Source organism: Terrapene carolina, unplaced genomic scaffold (genome assembly GCF_002925995.2).
Source record: "Terrapene carolina triunguis isolate 2854851 unplaced genomic scaffold, T_m_triunguis-2.0 Scaffold238, whole genome shotgun sequence".
Classification (NCBI taxonomy): Eukaryota; Metazoa; Chordata; order Testudines; family Emydidae; genus Terrapene; species Terrapene triunguis.
Genome location: NW_020664589.1, coordinates 9,534,075 through 9,552,423, shown reverse-complemented (window position 1 = coordinate 9,552,423; position 18,349 = coordinate 9,534,075). Strand labels below are relative to the sequence as shown.

Below are 18,349 nucleotides of genomic sequence, written 5' to 3'. Positions count from 1 at the left end.
TCACCGCGGCTGAGCCGCTCGCGGAAGGACGCCTGCCAGGGGGGGCAAAGGTGGGGGCGGCTCGCTACCCCCCTGCAGTCCGTGAATGAGGATCCTGGGTACCAAAGGTCTCTGCAAAGCCGGGGGAGGGGCGCTGGGGCCCCGGTACAGATAGAGGGCCGCTCCCGGATCCAGGTTGGAGACCAAGCTCTGCGGGTAGAAATAGGGAGATGGGAACATTCGCTGGAGGGCCGAATAATTCCCAGCTTCTGCCAGTAGCTCCAGTCCCACCGCTGTCTGCCTCTTCCACTTGGTCCTGGGGAGGGAAGCCAAGATACGCGGGTCAGGAGAGAGCCAACATTGTACAGAAAACACAGCCCTGCGGGCCTGGTGCAGAGCCGGGGGTGCACCCGCGCTCCTCCGGCTGAGCAGAAGTGGCCAAACCGCTGGCCTTCCACCACGGGCAAGAAACCTGAGCAACTCCCCAGCCCCGGTTCTCTCAGGAGCAGCCAAGCCCCTGGAGACCCACGCAGCCCCTCCTGCAGTCACAGGTGCGGGAGAGTTGCAGCGCGCACCCTTGATATAGTTTGGGTGAAAGCTGTGGAATCCCTCACACACAAACACACACTCACACGCCTGTGCTGAACCGCAGGACAACACAAGCCTTGATTTGACGATTGTTTCCAGAACCCAAATCCCCTTCCCGCAGCTATTTCTTTTCCCAGCGGCCAGGAACGAGGGTGGGCTCTCTGGACGTTAACTTTGCGAATATTAACGTGAAGTGTGGGGGAAAGGGAAATTGACAAGAGTATTAATTGCCCTCTATTTATGCAAGCCCAGGGTGCTATATTAGAATAGTATGTTAGCAGTGTCATGCGAACTATGCAGTACGCGCATGTGTATATTTTATCACATCTTGTGATCATGAGATAGGTATTATTATTATTATTATTTTATTTTTTATTAAGCGACAAAGAGTTCTGTGGCACCTTATAGACTAACAGAAGTATTGGAGCATAAGTTTTCGTGGGTGAATGCCCACTTCATCAGGCGCACCATTATATATAATAATTATTTTATTAGTTACTCACAAGTTATATAATGAATCAGATAGTATGTCTGATACCATTTGCCTTAGCTGGAAAAATATATTCAGGCAACTGGTATCCGACATACTCTCTGCTATATTGCGTGTGTAATAATAATATGTGATCACAACACAAGATAACATGTCACTGCACATACGCTGATCTATAGTGATTGGAAACATCCGTCTCTAATTTGCCAGCTCAGGCTGGTGATGGTCTATCTATCTATCTATCTATCTATCTATCTATCGGATGTTAGCATATATGATGATCACATGCTAAAATAGAATTATACACACTCCTGAATAGTTCGGCATTATCTGCACTCTGATATTTGGATTCTTGTTGGTTTCTAATCAGGGCGCTGTGTTATTAAAACGTTCACACGAGCACCTGAAAATCACTTAAATTAAACACAAATTGAAGCTGTGTTTAAAAAGTTCAGATTTCAGGTGAAGCTAGAAAGAAGATTGAATTCGTGCAAAGTCTTTTGGAAATCTGGAGAGACACATAGCACCTAAAATGTTTATAGCAGCATTAGGAGTTTAATTGAAACCAAATAAATAACCCTAAACGGGGAAAATAAACTCCCACAAGATTTGTTCTTGTTTCCCCCCCCCCCCAAATATAAAAAACAAATGTTGTGATCGATTTCTAAATGGCAATATTAAAGCACTGATCAAAACTGCCCTGAGAAATACCCACATCGCTTTCTCTCTGGGGGTGGGAAACAGTTGGCTAGTTGGGAGACTTTAGGATGGTCCTTTGAAGGTAAGAAAAGAGCAGCCCCTCCAAGGAACACGCGACGCAAGGGTGAAGGCGGGACGCACTTTGACTAGGCAGCGGCTCATGCTGAAACCCAGGCGTGTTTGCTGCTGGTTGTGTGGCCATGACGCTTATGCTCCAAGCCATGGCCAGGGCAGGGGTCGGAGGCCGGGACGCGCCCGCCGGGGCGGGCGGCGCTGGATCAGCCGAGCGCATCAAACGTCTAGCGTCTTTGGCAGTTTTGTCGCTGATGCGCTAGACTTATTTCCATCCTTCAATTATTCATCATAATAATAATTGTGTAATTACTGTAACGGGCGTTAATTATTGATGCCCGGGATTTATTATTCATGGGCCGATGTGTTGTGCTGTTGTGTTGATCGAAAAGTGCGTTTCTTCCTTTTTCCTGGCCGGTTGTTTGCGGGGGGATTCTTTGGCTGCCTGAATGGGGGGCTGGGAACAGGACCCACAAGGGGAGCACGGGGAGGGGGGGCGCACAGGAGGCAATTGCTGTTGGTGTTTTGTTTTTTAAGCAAGTAACTATCACAAGGAGACTAGGAAGGCACGTGTTGCTTCCCTATACCGCGGCGTCGCCTGGTGTGAAAGTTGCTCAGGGGCTCTCTGGCTTTCCAGCCCCGGGTGCCCCGGGCTGGGCGGCTCATCTTCATCCTCATTATCCGGGCGGGGGAGGGGGGGTTCTGCTTTCACGCAGAGCCATTGCACCCCCACCTATGTATTCACCCGGCTGGTATTTGGGGCCAGGGCTTCCGGGGCTCGCATTTTTCATTGTGATTTTATGAGGAGTCCGTCCTAGGAGCGGCTTCCAAGCTTGGATGGCCAACCTGCCTCCTACTGCTGGGTCGGGCCCGATCCTGGGCTGCTTTGGAGACCCCTTGAAATCAAGGGGGGGGGGCTCATGCAGGGTTACCCTGGGGCTACCTTTCGGGAGCAGAGTCCTTGAGTAGCGAAGTGACCCAGGAAGCTTGTCTGACTGCACCTGGGTCAGATTCGGTCCAGGCCAACCCCCAGCCCCCTTTCCTTGGCGCCCAGCCAGGCTGCTGGTCGGTACACGGGTGGATTTCCTTGGCTCTCGCTCGGAGAGGTTTGGTTTGAAAGATAAGGGTCTGCCTGTCTTCTGTGGGTGCTATTTTTAAACCTGCCAAAGGGGAGGCGTCCGCAAATCTCCGCTGTTCACTGCCACTCCGCGGCAAGCAGCGGGTCGCTTTCCCCCGCCCACCCCCTCGGGCCTGGCCTTTGCAGCCTGCATGCAAACCCATCCTTTTACCTTTCCCCACTAACACCGCGCTGCAGCCTCTGCGCCTGGCTCAGCACCGCTGCCTTAGCTGCCCTAGGCCGGGGCCTGGCACCCCAGCTAACGGTGTGCCCCCCCCACATCCCCAGCCTTTCAAAACTTCCCCTTCGGATGCGCTGGGAAACCTGGCGGCTTTCCGGGACTCTCTTCCAAGCCACTTCCTAGTGGGTGGGTTTGGGAAAGCCCTGGTGCATCTCTGCGGGAGATGCTGTGGGCCCCCAGAACTCCCCTGGGCGGGCGGGCGGGCGGGGGAATCCGGGAGATTTGCACGGTGTTGCCTTTACCTTCTGTTCTGGTACCACGTTTTCACTTGGGTGTCAGTGAGGTTGAGGGAGGCCGCCAGCTCCATCCTGTCCTGCACGCTCAGGTATTTCTGCCTCTCGAAGCTCCGCTCCAGCTGCGCCAGCTGGTGATCGGTGAAGGCGGTGCGAGCTTTGCGGGGCTTTTTCAGCCTCACCGGGGGGCTGTCCCTGGAGCTGGAGATTTCTCGGTCCCCTTCTTCTTTCACTAGAGGGGGAGAAAGAATGCACGTCGTGTCAGGACAGAAGGAGAGGGGACACAAAGCGGCTCTGGGTTGCTTCCTTGCACCAGCAGGAGCAGAGAGGCTCAGGCAGAGAAAGAAATCACACACACACACACACACACACACACACACACACACACACACACACACACACACACACACACACACACACAGTGTTTTGCAAATGCAAGCGGGCGAGTCTGCCCTGAGTTTTTGCCTTTTCTCCTAGGCCCTGGTGTTCTGGGATCACTGCTGCAGTTTGGCTCGGGGAGGTTGGTGATGGGATTCGAATGTCATGGCGCTCGGAAGGAAGGTAATGCAGAAGAAGTTGGAAAAATAAGAGCAAATGCTGGGCATGACCGGATATGAGAATAGTAACCAATGGCACCTGTTTCGTTTGAATACCAGAGATGCAGTTCAAATAGAGAGAGAGAGAGAGAGAAAAATCCTGGGGAAAGGCTTATATAGATAGATAGATACATCCCGGATTGACCCGTATTTTGTCTTTTAGTAGAAATCCTAATTTAAAAAAAAATAATTCTCTTTGATTGAGTTCCTTTACATTTCCTCCTCCGCTGTCCTGTCTGACAACGGAGTTTCCCCATCCCCTCTAGATTTACCCCAGTCAATCCAACCAATGTTATTGCAATGATGGATTGGTTTATTTTTGTACAGGAAAAATCAAGTGTGGGAGGGAACCTGGATTGGCTGACCATAAAGTTGAGGCGCTGCAGATTCTTTGTTAGTGTGGGGCTTGTTAGCACTGCCTACTTTTTAATTCATGTAGTGCTTAAAAAGAGCCACTTTTCACTGACAAATTATTGTTAATATACTGTAAAGAAATGCATATGTATCTGAATAGGGCAGATGGCGCACAGACATAAGACAAATGGAATTCTTAAAGGGGTAGAAGGAAATATTTGAGAAGTGGTGCTGTGAGGCCATGCTTTTGCGATGATTTAACTTTTAAAATGCCTAATGAGATGTTTTCTTGATGGTTCATTAATGCAGGAAAGTCTCTGTTTCTATAATATACACACAAGCAGATCAATATATTACAGAGACGCTGATGGCTAGAAAGAATGATTTACACCAGAAAACATCTGTACTAGATTGGAAAATCTAAGCAAGAAAAGCTCTGGTTTTTCCCCCCCCTCCTTAAAGAGATTATGTAACAAAAAGCTTCAGTTTATATAAATTGGCTGCATTAGGTTTTTACAGGGGTTTATGGTAAATTTCATTGTGAAAGGTTTTAGAAGTGACAGGGCTGTAGTTGAATGCGAGTTGATTTCTCTCTGTAGGAAGACAATAATCCGGTTAATTGAGCCACCAGGGAACGAAACCCTTCAACCAGAAATCCAGAATCTAGCAGACCAGATAGAGACCAAACCCACTGAATAGCTCTTAAACATGAGTTTCTGTTTCATTTATTGGCGAAACAAACACCCCCCCCATCTTCGCCCCCTCCAAAAATAAAATAAAATAAAATATGGGCTGTGGAACCAGTAGCCTGTGACTTCTGCAAAGATGATAGTTTGGAAAACACCCTTTCAATGGAATCTTCACGATGTTTATTTCAGGTCTCAGGGTGAAGCGATCGGGGAGAAACTTTGGGGATTATTTGATAGGTCATTAAAGTTATTGCAGATGTAGCTGGATTTCCCTAGACGTCCATTGGAATTTGGGGGGCAGGATCTGAGCCAAACACTTAACTTTTTTCGAAGTCCAAACTTTAATAATGTTTAATTGGTAAAAAGAGAGAGAGAAAAACGACAGTTTGGAATCGATTGTTCTCCCGGCTTCCCAGAAAGCCCTGTTTAGCCACTGAACTTCCCTTTGGATGTCAGTCCAACTGAATACAAAACAGTCTCTCTGATTTCCTCTACGACTAGTCAACACAGCTCCAAAAAATGTTTAGCCCATTATTTAGATGAGGTGCGGAAGGTAAAATAAAACACCTTCCTTAACAGCTTTTTCTTTGAAAAGCTCGCTCGGTTATTAAGGGCGTTTTTCTTATACGTATCAGGGGGTTTTTCCACCTCACTTTAAAAAGCTTACAGTTTGGCTACATAGAAACTCATGGGAAGCGTTTGTTTTTCATCTGGGCTCAATCCTGAAACCCTAAGGAGCAAAGTGTGCCTGCACTTTTTAAACAAAAATCTCCCATGGAAGTCGGTAAACTCTGCCTGTAAAGCTATGGCATAATAGAGCCCTCAGTCCTTATTCGGGCTTATTTAAATCCATGGGAAAGACTGACTTAAAAACGGAGTAAGGGGCCCCTATCTTTGGCACCGGGCCTTATATTTTTAAACAATTAAACAACTAGTTGCTTGTTACCATTTGATGCATTACATGTATTTCCGTCCAGCTTTACTTTATTCGAATGTGAACACGCTACGAGTTTCTCCTGGTAGGGAAGGGGAAAGCCGGCCTTGACTGCGGACTTCGCCTTGCACTGAGGAATGGCTGGTTAGTGCGGGTTGCCTTTTATTAATTATTATTATTATTGTTAATTATTATATATTATTTAATCGCTTACTATGAAATGCAATTTGCCAGCTCCCACTTGCAGGCAGCCTGGCTTTGATAAGAAATATTTCGTGGTAAACATTGGTTTGAAAAATGTCCTGTTGAGGATCAAATCTCTCTCTCTAGTTCATATTTACTGCTTTAGAGGAGTTACAAGAGTGCACTTATTTTTCTACCTAGTTTCTTTCGCAGCTTGGCAGTTTTGAAAAGAGAGACAGGATTTACAAATAAAGGAAAAAAAACCTGTAATGTCGACTTCCATCTGATCACCTTCCTTCAAAAGACTGGAATCAATTTCTGTTCCTTCCCAGCCAGATACATTTCGCTTCGGCTTATTGTGCGAGGAATGAGACTATAAAACACAGCTTCATTTGGGCATATTCAAAAAGTTTCCAAAATCGGCTTGGTAAATAGTTTTCTGCCTAAAATATATTTTTAAAGAGGCACATTTCCCTTCCTTCTCCAGGAATGAATTTAATGTTTAGTTGTTGCTGTTGGTTTTTTTTATCTGATGTAAAATAGAGGATGGGGATGAATTAGAATTAAAATGGTAAGGTCAATGGGTAAAACATTATTAAGAAAGATACAAATAAAGAAGCAGCCAAGCAAAGAAGATCAAAGTTCTCCACTTCTAAGGAAATTCAGGCCTATTTTTAACACCTCCCTTTTTCTTTCTTTCTTTCAGTCACCCATAAATACAATATGCGGAAATTAGGAATGGCTGCCGCAGAAATCTTATTCTGCCTGATGTGCCAGTGTGCATTATGGCAATCCGAGCGGCGCAGACTTCAAACGGCCGCTTTGAAATGAGTTGATCCCTTGTGGACGTTGTGCAGAGGTTAGAACGAGCTATTTGTAATATTTCCGCGTTTAAAAGTTTTAAAAGAAAGTGCGAGAGACCGAATACACTTGCAAGGACACACCACAATCAGACACATACGGGGGAAAAAAAACCCACAGGGGTTATAGAATGTCCCTCTCAATAGCGTGAAGTTAAAATCCCAGGCTCCTGCTAGTGTTTTTCACTAAGGATTAGAAGAATCTCTTTCTCTTTTCATGGTTATTTAAATAATGCCGTTATTTTAAAAAAACGCACAGCTCCCCTGGATGATTAAAAACGAACGGATACATCTAAACGGCGGGGCAACCATTTCTTTCGGGCTCTTTTAATCTGGAAGTAGTTGGAAAGCAAAATTCCAAGAGTCTAAAGGTTAATTCTCTATGCGCGATGTACTAGCCAATTACCCTCTGAAAATACAGAATGAAATTGCTAAAATAAAATATATAAATGGAGTCCTTGGGTATATACCGCTCGTGTGATTCATAATTATTCAGATCTTGACGGGGCAAGGAAATTCTGCGGGTTTAATCTAAGGAGCGGGTTCATTTGTATTTTTTTTCTCCCCAAGTGATTTTAATATTCCTCAATCCGACGCTATAAATCCCCATCCTCACCCCACTAATTAAAGTTCCGCCTGATTGTTTTAAACTCAAGCTTTGTGAAGTTTTCATTATTTATCCCTGATTTCTGGACTGTCGCAGGTGTAAAGAATCCACCCAGACACAACCTACTGGATCACTAGCAAATCGAGATTCACCCCCGCAAGAAATAACAGGGAACCAGATCTCATCTCCCCCGCGCCCCGATTCTTTTCCCAGAGACAGAGGGCAAGCGCTTTCTTGGATGGGAAGGGGGAGTGCAGGAAATGTGAAGCTCTTTAAAATGCCTTCACAGCAGAGCAAGGAGTGGAAAGAAAGGCTGGAGGGATGTTTTGAAAGCCAAGCATGTGGCAGCGCTGGGGGCAGCTGGTCAGTAGCTGGGGCTCTCGCCTCCCCTCGGTTCTTACCTTTGTACTCCGAGTCCGACGAGGCGTTGCTGCTACTTTTGTCCATTTTCTCTCGAAAGTCCTCCCCGGGTTTGGCGGGGATTCGCCCCGCCGGCTCCGGGCCGCTCTGTGCATTGGTGCTAGAGTAAGGCGCGCAGGCTGCCAGGGGCTTGCAATCGGCTAGGATGTCCCTGATTAGGAAAGACGAGGTCACTGTTCTGGATTGGGAAGGAGCCGAGCCCTGCCCCGGCTGGAGGTGAGATTCCAAGCCCACGGCCACCCCTTGCCTGGGGGCCACCGTCTCCAGGCATTCCTTCCCCGGCGAGTGGGGAGACGGGCACCCGCTGCTGACTTCCGAGCCGGGGCTTAGTTCCAGGGGGGACCTGCACTCCCCCATCAGAGGGTCTCCTTTGGGCACCGCCGGGCTCCCCGCTCGGTGGGACAGGATGGAGTCGATCCCAAATCCGTTGGAGCCTTCCATGGCCAGGCTCGTCCCCCAGCCCCAGCCGTTCGCTCACACCCGGCACCTTTCAGGCGGACATGGGCCGGCAGTCCGGACCTGGCGGGGGAGGGTGGGGCTGGGACAAGGCAAAGTTCAGCCTGGGATCCAGGGGGCCAGTTGACCAACAATTCCCGGGGGCGCGGTGCATTAAATCCAAGGCTCAGCCCTTCTGCTTCAGCATCCCAGCCAGCTGCGTTCAGGGGAGAGACAGACAGACAGAGACAGGCAGAAAGAGAAAAAGGATTAAAAAGTCAAAGTTTGCTTGGGGGACCCCCCCCCCCCGATTTAATCCTAACTCCACCCCCCCTCCCCCAATACATTATCAGTTCTGAACTCCAGCGCCCGCAGGTTGGAGGGGGAGGGGGGGAAATCGATCCAAGGGGATTTTCAGCGCCGTAACTAGTTAATGATTCAAAAATCAATGTGGGGGGAAGGGGAGGTGGGTGTTAAGGAGGGAGGGGGGTACCCTGCCAGCACCTCGGCCGGATCCTGCTTGGGAGATCAATAATCAGGCTGGTCCAACGACGCAAGGCTGGATGGAGATTTCAGCACCTCTGAAAGCGCCTGGCTGAGCGGCTGGGAGCGGCTGCACCCATGGTGTCGAAGCGGTTGGGTCGCCCTCCTGGAGACGGACGGGGCGGTCTGAGCGCGGCTCGGTTTCAGCACCTTGGACAGAGGCACCGGCAGGCTCGACCCGCCGGCTCCGCTGGTGACACGTTCCCCTTTAAAAAAACGAACTCGTGTCACTTAACTTTGGGTTTCTTCTTCTTCTTCTTTTTTAAGGTGCCAGGGCCACGTGTCTGAGCATCCGCCCTCCTCATTGGCTGGGGTGCTTTTTGGGTGATGTCACACACCGACTAAGGAACCTGATCTCCTTTCAGTTTGATTAAAAGAGACACTGAATTAATTACAGCCCAGATCCAACTGTTTACAGGCAATTTCCACCCTGTTTGCTTTCATTACACCACTGATGAAGCTCTTAATGGGGTTATTACCAATAGGCGGTAGGCCTGGGTTGATGTGTGTGTGGAGGGGGTTGTGGGGTTTTTTAACTTTTGCTTTTCCCACAATTAGCTGAATCATTAGTTCCCCTCACGCTGAGAAAGTTTTTCTGCATGTTTAAAAACAAAAACCCGCGGACGAAGGATTTAAAGGGGCTCTAAATGCTGAAGACGACAGGAGTAGTAAGAACCCCCCCTCTTCCCATTTAAATGGCTTTGAACAAGGACGAAGTTTGAATGTTTTAGTGGTTTTATGTGTAGATTTATCAGACCCTCTTTCCTTCAAACCGATTTTCGTTCTTTTTTTTATTTAAAAAGTCTTGCTCCGTTGCCGGGCTCTGTCTAGCGAAATGTTTATTTGCTTTTGATGGTGGGTTTTTTTTTAAGTAAGATAGCGCTAAAGGTTGAAAAGTTAGAAATAACGCCGGAACGATAATAGACCCGTAAATCGAGCAAAGGGCGGTAGATAGAGCTACAGCGCAGACAGAGGAAATAATAATAAAGTAGGAAACAGATCCAGATCAGGATTATCTAGCTTTTAATGAGACACTTATCCGATCCACCAGGTAGGAAGAAATAACATACAAAGGCAGGTTTATCCTACTATGGAGTAAATGTAACAATCGATAGAATCGCGCGTGTGTGGTTCTCCTCACGGTCCATGCTAAAGAATTTGGCTGGATTGGCTTTTCCGGCCCGTCTCAACCCTTCCACAAAACCCCACGAGGGACTGGGGCCCCATTTCTGGTTGAAATGATCTCCACGTCGGAGCGCTAACCAGCGCTCACTCTTTCCTCGCCCGAGTTTTCCGTTCAGGGGAGGCGAAGCTGCTGTATCTCAGCCTCTCAAACTTCCAGAAATGCAGATGAAATAAATGGATGTGGGGGGGTTACATTTAGGTGAGAACTCTGAGGGGGTTCCCTCCACCCCTTTTCTGGAACCACTTCCCTTCCTATTTCCCCAAGAGAAACGAACGATTTTTTTCTTAGATTTTGGAGCTCTTTAAAAAAAAAAATCTCCAGATTTCCGAAGATTTGTAAATCGCTGTCTCTAGTTTAAGGGGCTAAGGATACCAATCGGAACGGAGTTTGTAATTAATTCAAGTTACTCCCTGGCAATGCAACTGGGAGAGCTTCCAAGCCCCTTTACAGGTATACACCCTTCAAAGGTTTGTAGACAAAGCTGGCTGGCTGTCCGTTCATCCAGGTACTTATATGTAGTAGGTTTTGTCGTTTCTGACGGGTCTTTTGCCCCAGCCTTGTATGTTACACTGAGTTATGAGCAGCCCCTCGCCACAATGGCAGGGAACTGCGTGGATCTGTCTGTACAAAGTTTTGTTATTTCTAAAAATCTTTTTCCCCCCTCTCATTTTTTATTTATTTTCCTCCTCTTCGCCTTTCGCCCCTTCCATCCCCTTGTCCCTCTTCCAAAGATCCCCTTGGCCAGCAGCTTGGAAGCGGGCAATGCACCGAGCTTCGGGACTGCAGAAGTTGCGCCTTGTCCCCAGAGAGGCCCGAACGCGGCTGCCAGCTGTCACAGAGGGGCAGACCCTGCCAGCACTTCCAGGACTTGCCCCTGGAGTCCTGGGTCGGACTTTGAGCCTAGTCCTCCCCCCAGCACACGCTCTCCCCATTTCCAGGCTAAAGATTGTCCTTCTCCTCCGCTTTCAAGAACAAAACCAAAGCAAGCAAACAAAAAAATCTAGGGACGATTCTTAGCGCATCCTTCCCCTGCAGGGAGGCCTTACCCCTTTTAACGGTGCTGTTTAACGTCGCTTCAGCGATGCTCAGCCCTGATCCCCCCTGACCCGGGTTAGTAGTAAGCACAGCCCTAATGCTGCCCATCCCTGCCACCTCTGAAATTGACTCATGCTATGAAACGGTCAGCTAAAACCCAGGCACCTTACGCCAGCTCCCGAGAGGAGGTAACTGTACCCTTCTTTCCCCCGGCTGCTATTTCAAACTGTTTGCATATGGAGTTCAGCTTTGGGGCTGGCTAACCGCTGCCTTCAGCCTCCACCTGGAAATCGAGATTCCTCTGCCAACAAGCGCCAGGATTTTAGAGACATACATGTTCTCTTTTATTATTGTTTTTCCCCCCTCCCCAGTTTCCTCCCTCCCAGCCAGGCTCAGCACAGCAGCCTGGGGGGAACGAAAGCCCTCTCTTGAAGTTAGTTAAGGAAATCTTGCTGTTAATCGGATTAATTCCTTTCCCCCTCGTTTTTAACAGAAAGGTGCCAGTGCTCTCTGCGCCAAGCCCATAAAGAGCCTTGTTTTAAGTGGCAGATCATTCCATTAGCATCTTCCTGCCTTTGCACCGTTTTAACCAGAGCCAGGCCACGTTGCAGTCACTCGGCCCAAAGTCCTTACAAAGGTGTGTGTGGCGGGGTTAGGGCTTCATTTGACACGTTTCAGTTCTAACTGTACATCTGAAATTGCCTTTTTGAACCGCCGCTAGATTCATGGGGCTGATCCGAAGTCCAGGGAAGTCCAGGAAAAGACTCCAGTTGACTATCAGGCGTCTGGCTCCATCCCAACCCCTTGGATCATTGCAAAAATCTCTCTGCCGGGGGAGTTTAGCGTTGATACAAGTTTGGGAATGTGCAGGGCCTCTCCCAGCAGAACTCAGCTCCTCATCAGAGCCCCGACCCCACCGCTTTCTCCCTGGCGGCTCTAAAGGTGGGTTTGAGGCGGTTGCCCTTTTTAACACGGCGCAGGGCACAAGTTTGGGAAAGTCTCCGCCGGGTTCCACCTGCCCCGAGGAGACAGGATTTTAAAAGGTATAACTAACTATCTAACTAAATAAGAACAATGGGGTCCAAGCGAAGAGGCAGTTTTGTGTATTTTAAAACCGGGTGAAATAGACAGAGGTGGCTCATAAAAGCTCTTTGCATTACTGGGTAGTCGCCCATGATTAGCTGTGCTAGTGTCTCTCTCCCACGGCACTGGTATCCAGGCCCAATAAGTAGCCAGGACTTTAGCCTCCCCCAGACAGAATCGGGTTAAACAGATTTATTTTGATTTAGTGACCACGTTCACTGGATCGGGTTGATCAGAAACATCCTAATCGCCTCCTGGCTTAATTCTTTAGCTAAACCACGCAGCCTCCAGAGTGGCTGGAAACATTTTCACTTTCCTCTGATTATTTTCCAGTCGCTCAATTCCCCCTTAGACAGAATAGCTCGGGCTCCGGGAGCTCTCCCCAGCAGCCCAAACCCAACAGCCTTTCGGAGGCAGATTTGTTTTTGCTTCAGGTTAGCTGTCAGGACAATGCAGTAGGTAATTGTCTTTTCAGATGTGACAGGGCACATTACAAAGCAGTTCCCCAAGGGCTCTACATCTAATGTTGCTAATAACAACAACAACAACAACAACATACCATTAATTAATACAAAAATATTAATGCTCAGTTTAGGGCGGGGGGGGGGGAGGAAATTAATTATAGGGAAAGTTGTGAAATTGGAGCCTCAAGTTGTCACGTTGTATTTACTGGTAAAATACCAACGTTAAACTGCTTTGGTAAAGTTCCCAGGTTATGCAAGCTCGGAGGCTTTCAAAGTCCATCATAATCTGTCATCTACATTTCATTATTTTTTGGGAGGAAATGACTACATGTAGATTTATGTTCATCCTTTTCAGAGTTTTTAAACAGTACACTAGGAAAACGAATATTCTGCAGTCTCATTGGAATGAGGAGAGTTGATTTTAAGCTCCTTGGAGCAGGTTGTGTCTAAGGTTTTGAAAGGAGGGATTAGATTTCTGTCTGGGTTTGGAACCTCTTCCTTTAACCTTCTACTAACCAGTCACTTATGGTAAATGGTACTGCCTGTAAATCAGTTCTGTGGGGCAGGGACTGGCTTTTGGTTGTGTGTTTGTACAGTACCAATCACAATGGGGTCCTGCTCCATTGCTCGATTTGCTGGGTGCTACCTCATTAATAAATACATACATATAATTAATGCATTAATATACATAAAGAATTAATGTTATGTTATGTTATGTCAGATTTAGTCTCCCAAAGATTTGAACACATGCCTAGCTTTGCCTATGTGAGTAGTCCTATTGACTTCAATTAAGTATTAATTAATTAGAGTTTTGACTTCAATGAAACTAAACAGTGTAGGCATGTGCTTACGTTTTTGTAGGATCTAGACTTTTCACTGGCTCTACCTTCTAGCTGAATCTGGCACTGGGGGAGCCAATGCTGTGAAATAGATTTAGAAGAACTGAACACTAGACGGAAGAATAATATAATAAAGATAATATAATATGATATACTTTGCCCTTCTTATTCCTCTTCCATCTGAGGATCTCAAAGCCCGTTCCAAGCAATGAGTGTGGTACTCAACCCTCCCTTTGTGAGTTAGGTGGACTTCAGTTAGATTTGCCATATAGAAGGGTAGTTAAGCATGTAATCGCATGAAGTACTGAGCACCTCTTACTGGACTGCCTTCATTTCCCATTGACATCAGTAGATGTTGAGATTACTCAGCATTTCGCAGGCCTGGGTCCCAGATGATTTGTTCTAGGTCTCACTGCTAGTTAGTGGAAAATCCAGGACTAGAACCCCAGTCAGTATTCTCCTAGGCCTGTGCTTTGACCACACGCTGTATTTATTATATTTAAGTTCCCTTGGCCTGTGTTAGATTAATTGCACTGGAAACAGAGGATCCCTATTTATCCGTAGCCACAGCAACAACCTGTGCAGTAGAAGCAATGCAAGCTTTCCCATTGCTCCACCAACATAGAATCGTAGAATCATAGACATGTAGGGCTGGAAGGGACCTTGAGAAATCATCAAGACTAAACATGCCCAGGTTTTTTTTAATCTTTCCTCATAGATCAATTTTCTAGATATTTTATCATGTTAATTGCTCTCCTCTGGACTTTCTCAGTTTGTCCATGTCTTCCCTAAAGTGTGATTCCCCAGAATGGGACACAGTTCTCCAGCAGAGCCCTCACCAGTGCCGTGTAAAGCAGGACAATTACCTCTCATGTCTGACATATGACACTCCTGTAAATAGACCCCAGAATGATATTAGTCTTTTTCGCAGCTGCATCACATGGTTGATGCATATTCAATTTTGCATTTGAATCCTGTCCTCTAAAGTGCGTGTAGCCCCTCCCAGCTTGGCGTCATCTGCAAATTTTATAAGCATCCTCTCCACTCCAGTATCCAAGTCATGACTGAAAATAGCGAATAGTACCAGGACTTACCCCTGTGTGACCACCCTCGATCTGTCCTCCCAGTTTGACAGCAAACCATTGATAACTATGCGTCCAGTTTGAGCTTTCAACCAGTTGTGCACCCACCTTATATTAATTTTATCTAGACCACATTTCCCCAGTTTGTCATGTGGGACTGCGTCAAAAGCCTTACTAAAATCAAGCTATAACACTTTTACGGCTTCCTCCCTATCATAAATAGGTCCAGTAATTTTTTCAAAGAGGAAATTAAGTTGGTTTGGCATGATTTGTTCTTGACAAATCCATGCTGGCTATTCCTTATAACGCTATTATCCTCCAGGCGCTTAGAACCTGTCTCAAACCTGAGCAAAGGACCCCATTCTAGGGGAGAGGAAGTCCAGTAGTTCAGTGTCCATGGCCCATTTGCTCATTGGTCTTTCTTTTAATAATGTCAGGAGGTCAATATTGCATTCCTTGCACACACCAGATGCTCACTGATTTCATCAGGAGTTTTGTCTGCATATAGCGTGTGAGGTTGGATCTCCAGTGTCAAATGTGCAGGTTCTTTTGTGATGTACACACTTGTCCAGGAGCAAGTGGAACGAGCCCCATCAACTCCTTTCACAGCATGCCACCATGCAGCCAGCAGCAACTTTGGGACACTACTCGTCTGCGGTGGTGTTGGACTACTGATCAAGAAATGAAAATCTGTGTGTTCTAGGTACTACAGCCCTCAAAGGTATTTTGGTGCCTAGCTCACATGGAGTTACCTTTGAGGATCTGGGCCTAAATCCTTTAGTTAATGAGTGCCTTATTACAGCTTTTAGAGCCTGATCCTGTGAGGAGCTGCGTGTCCTCCAACTCCCATTGACTGAAGCAGGAGTTGGGGGCACCCAACACCTTTGCAGGATCTGGTCCTTATGATAGGCTTGTTGTCCAGTGATTTTATACAACACAAGCATAGCTGCTGTTAAAACCCATATTCCTGAGGCATTTCTGTTCATAAAACACCAGGCATGTACTACACAAGCACAAAACCCCACCGAGTTTGAACCGTGCCTCCTGCAGTGTCCTCATATGCTTATGCCACACACCCAGGGCCACTGCTAGGAGTTGTGATGTCTTGTGCAACTGACAAACATCCATTCCTTCCTCCGAAGCAAACTCCTCCTTATCTGTTAGAGCCACGTCGTCAGAGGCACAAGGCATCTAAAACTCCCATGGGCGTTGTAAGAGTTCATCTGTTCTGAGGATTTAGCTCTTACTGCCCCGTAGGTGACTGCCTGTCCTGTTTACATGGTAGAACCAGCCCTCATACTCCCAAACGTGTGTGAGCTGGTAAAGAGAGCCCCTAAATCGGGGCAAGGGCTGTGAACTGTAAATGATCTCAGTCAGTTAGGGTGGATTCATGCAGATATTTAAGGCAAGGAGATTTCAGGTCAGTCTGGGTACTGTTATAAATGGAAGCGATACCTTATTATTATTATTATTATTTTTAAATGAGCACCTATTTCTTGTATAACTCTTGCCACAAGAAGTCTTTAAATCACACCTGGAATTATTAAGAGGCTAACCTATAAAAATATCCCAGTAGACTCTATTATGCTAAATTCATAGTTATATGATGACATGTAAACTCTGCATTTACTGCAAGGGGCATAGAGTTCCAGCAGACGAGGGAATGCAGCAGGGTTGATGTGCTGTACTCAGGATATTCTAATAACTAAATGAACATCTTATGAACTAGTAGGAAGGCCTGCAGAGCACAGATAGAAGGGAAGAGAGGGTTCGGGGAAGATGATAACATGGGAAAGGGGAATCCGAGTTAACCCGCAGCTTTGTGCTTTGCAGAAATCATTAACTAGGAGGTGTTTGCAAAGAGGGCCCAGCTGTGGGGAACCTGCAAGAGCATCAAAATCTTAGAGTTACCAGTGGGTGTCACTGCAGGACAAGCAGCATCCTGTAAGGAAGGGCTGGGGAAGGGGTGGGGGAAGAAAGCGGATCTGAAAAACAGGATGCAGACCTGGAAATACCATATGAATAGGTGAGACATCTGCATATTCTGTTAACCCTCCCCCCCCCCCTTTGTGCAGTGCCAAGGCTCCCTTTGCAACAAATTAACAGATAAATAAAACAGCGTTTAGAACTAGCTGACACAGCACTTTGCATCATGATGTACACATGAGAGGACCCGAATTTTCTTCTTCTTAGTGAATTTGGTGCTAGATGGGCAGCAGCAGCGTCTGCGTCTCCTGCCCATGTGCCACAACTTGCCGTGTGAATGGAGTTCAGGCTCCATGGCCCGTTCAGGCCTTGGCCTCTCTGCAGCAACTGACAATAAAGGCAGGAGGGTGGGAATTGGGTCAAACGGAAGTGATGTGGATGTGTGTCCAGGAGGACCGGGAGGGAGGTGCACCAACTTTCTTTTGAGCAGGCCACCAGATTGCAGCAACTTTTTGCCCTTGGATTCAACCTGGCAAACTAGAGGTAAAACACTCCACAGTCCATTACCCATCCCCTGAGCCAGCCAGTCCCCTTTAACACTCTTTTATTTGACTCAACCATTACTTCTTCTTACCCTCATATTCTATGTTTGGCATCTGATACCCACCACTGTAACACGCTCAGTATTCCAGCTGGTAGGGACTCATAGTATAGTATAATATAGTAGGGAGAGGTAGCTAAACCCCTTTCTTTTCACAATTTCATATGGCCCAGCCTTGCAAGGTGTAGAGATTGCATAAACCCTATTAACTTCTATAGGAGTTGAGGGCACGCAGCATGTGGGATCAGACCCCTGGAGCTTAGTTCTAGTCTCCTTTTCACCATACTGACTTTCTGTAAGCCCACAGCACTCAAAGAGCATTCGTTAGGGCCATAGAAAGTTTTTTTTTTAGCCCTGCTCTAATGAAGCCCTTCTAGGGAGAGAGATGTTATTACCATGGTCCTTTCCCCTTTCACCCAGCCTTCCAATGAGCTGACAGGTCACTTTACTGTAGGGAAGTTGTTTTCCTGTTGTTGAATGGCAGGTTGTGTATGAACCTAATCATAGTGTATAGATGAGAGCCTGTTGCTAGGGTTTATTAGATGCACAGTGCTTGGCTCCAGGATTCAGGTTATAAGCCAAGTCACTTTTTAGCCAAACAAGACATTTAAGGCCCAGCCTTCTTCCTCCCCAGCGTAATGGGAAAGATCTCTTGTTACACCCAACTTCTCTCAGCACATCACATCTTGCTATTAGCCAGCCAGCTACTTCAAATCTGCTCTATTAAGAGACCCACACTAGACAGAGAGAAATATATAGAGCACCTAGCTCAGGAACTGGCCTTTTATCTCTCTCTCCAGGCTTAGCTGGGCTCAGGTGTGCTCAGGGTGGAGCCGTGAGGCAGACACTCCCTTATATGAATGGGTAGTTAAGCAGCAGCTGCCCCTAGGGGCAGGACCACTTAGAAATCTCAGACACAACACACCAGGCCTAGCTCGCCCCAGGGAGCTGCCAGCGTAATGGACTCATCCCTCCAAGGTAAGAAAAGTGCTTGTTTATCCCAGTGTCCAGATCAAAAATGCTCACTATTCATGCAGGACTCTGTCCCATTACGCATAGGTTCAAGAGGTCAGGCTGGAAAGCCTGATATTCT

At 47.1% G+C, this 18,349-nt stretch overlaps 1 protein-coding gene across 1 annotated transcript; it reads right to left on the bottom strand.

The window, feature by feature from the left end:
* On the bottom strand, nucleotides 1-8,503 carry BARHL1 (BarH like homeobox 1). The gene is made up of 3 exons (XM_024210424.2): nucleotides 8,044-8,503; nucleotides 3,429-3,651; nucleotides 1-295 (listed from the first exon to the last, which is right to left on the bottom strand). Exons 1-3 carry the CDS (start codon nucleotides 8,501-8,503, stop codon nucleotides 1-3), a joined length of 978 nt encoding a protein of 325 aa, XP_024066192.1.
* Nucleotides 8,504-18,349: the final 9,846 nt, after the last annotated feature.

Coding starts and splice junctions, on each gene's coding strand:
- BARHL1 (XM_024210424.2), bottom strand. CDS start 8,503: ATGGAAGGCTCCAACGGATTTGGGATCGACTCCATCCTGTCCCACCGA. Junction 3,652..8,043: donor GTCGGACTCGGAGTACAAAG/GTAAGAACCGAG, acceptor CTCCCCCTCTAG/TGAAAGAAGAAGGGGACCGA. Junction 296..3,428: donor ACGTGGTACCAGAACAGAAG/GTAAAGGCAACA, acceptor TTCCCTCCCCAG/GACCAAGTGGAAGAGGCAGA.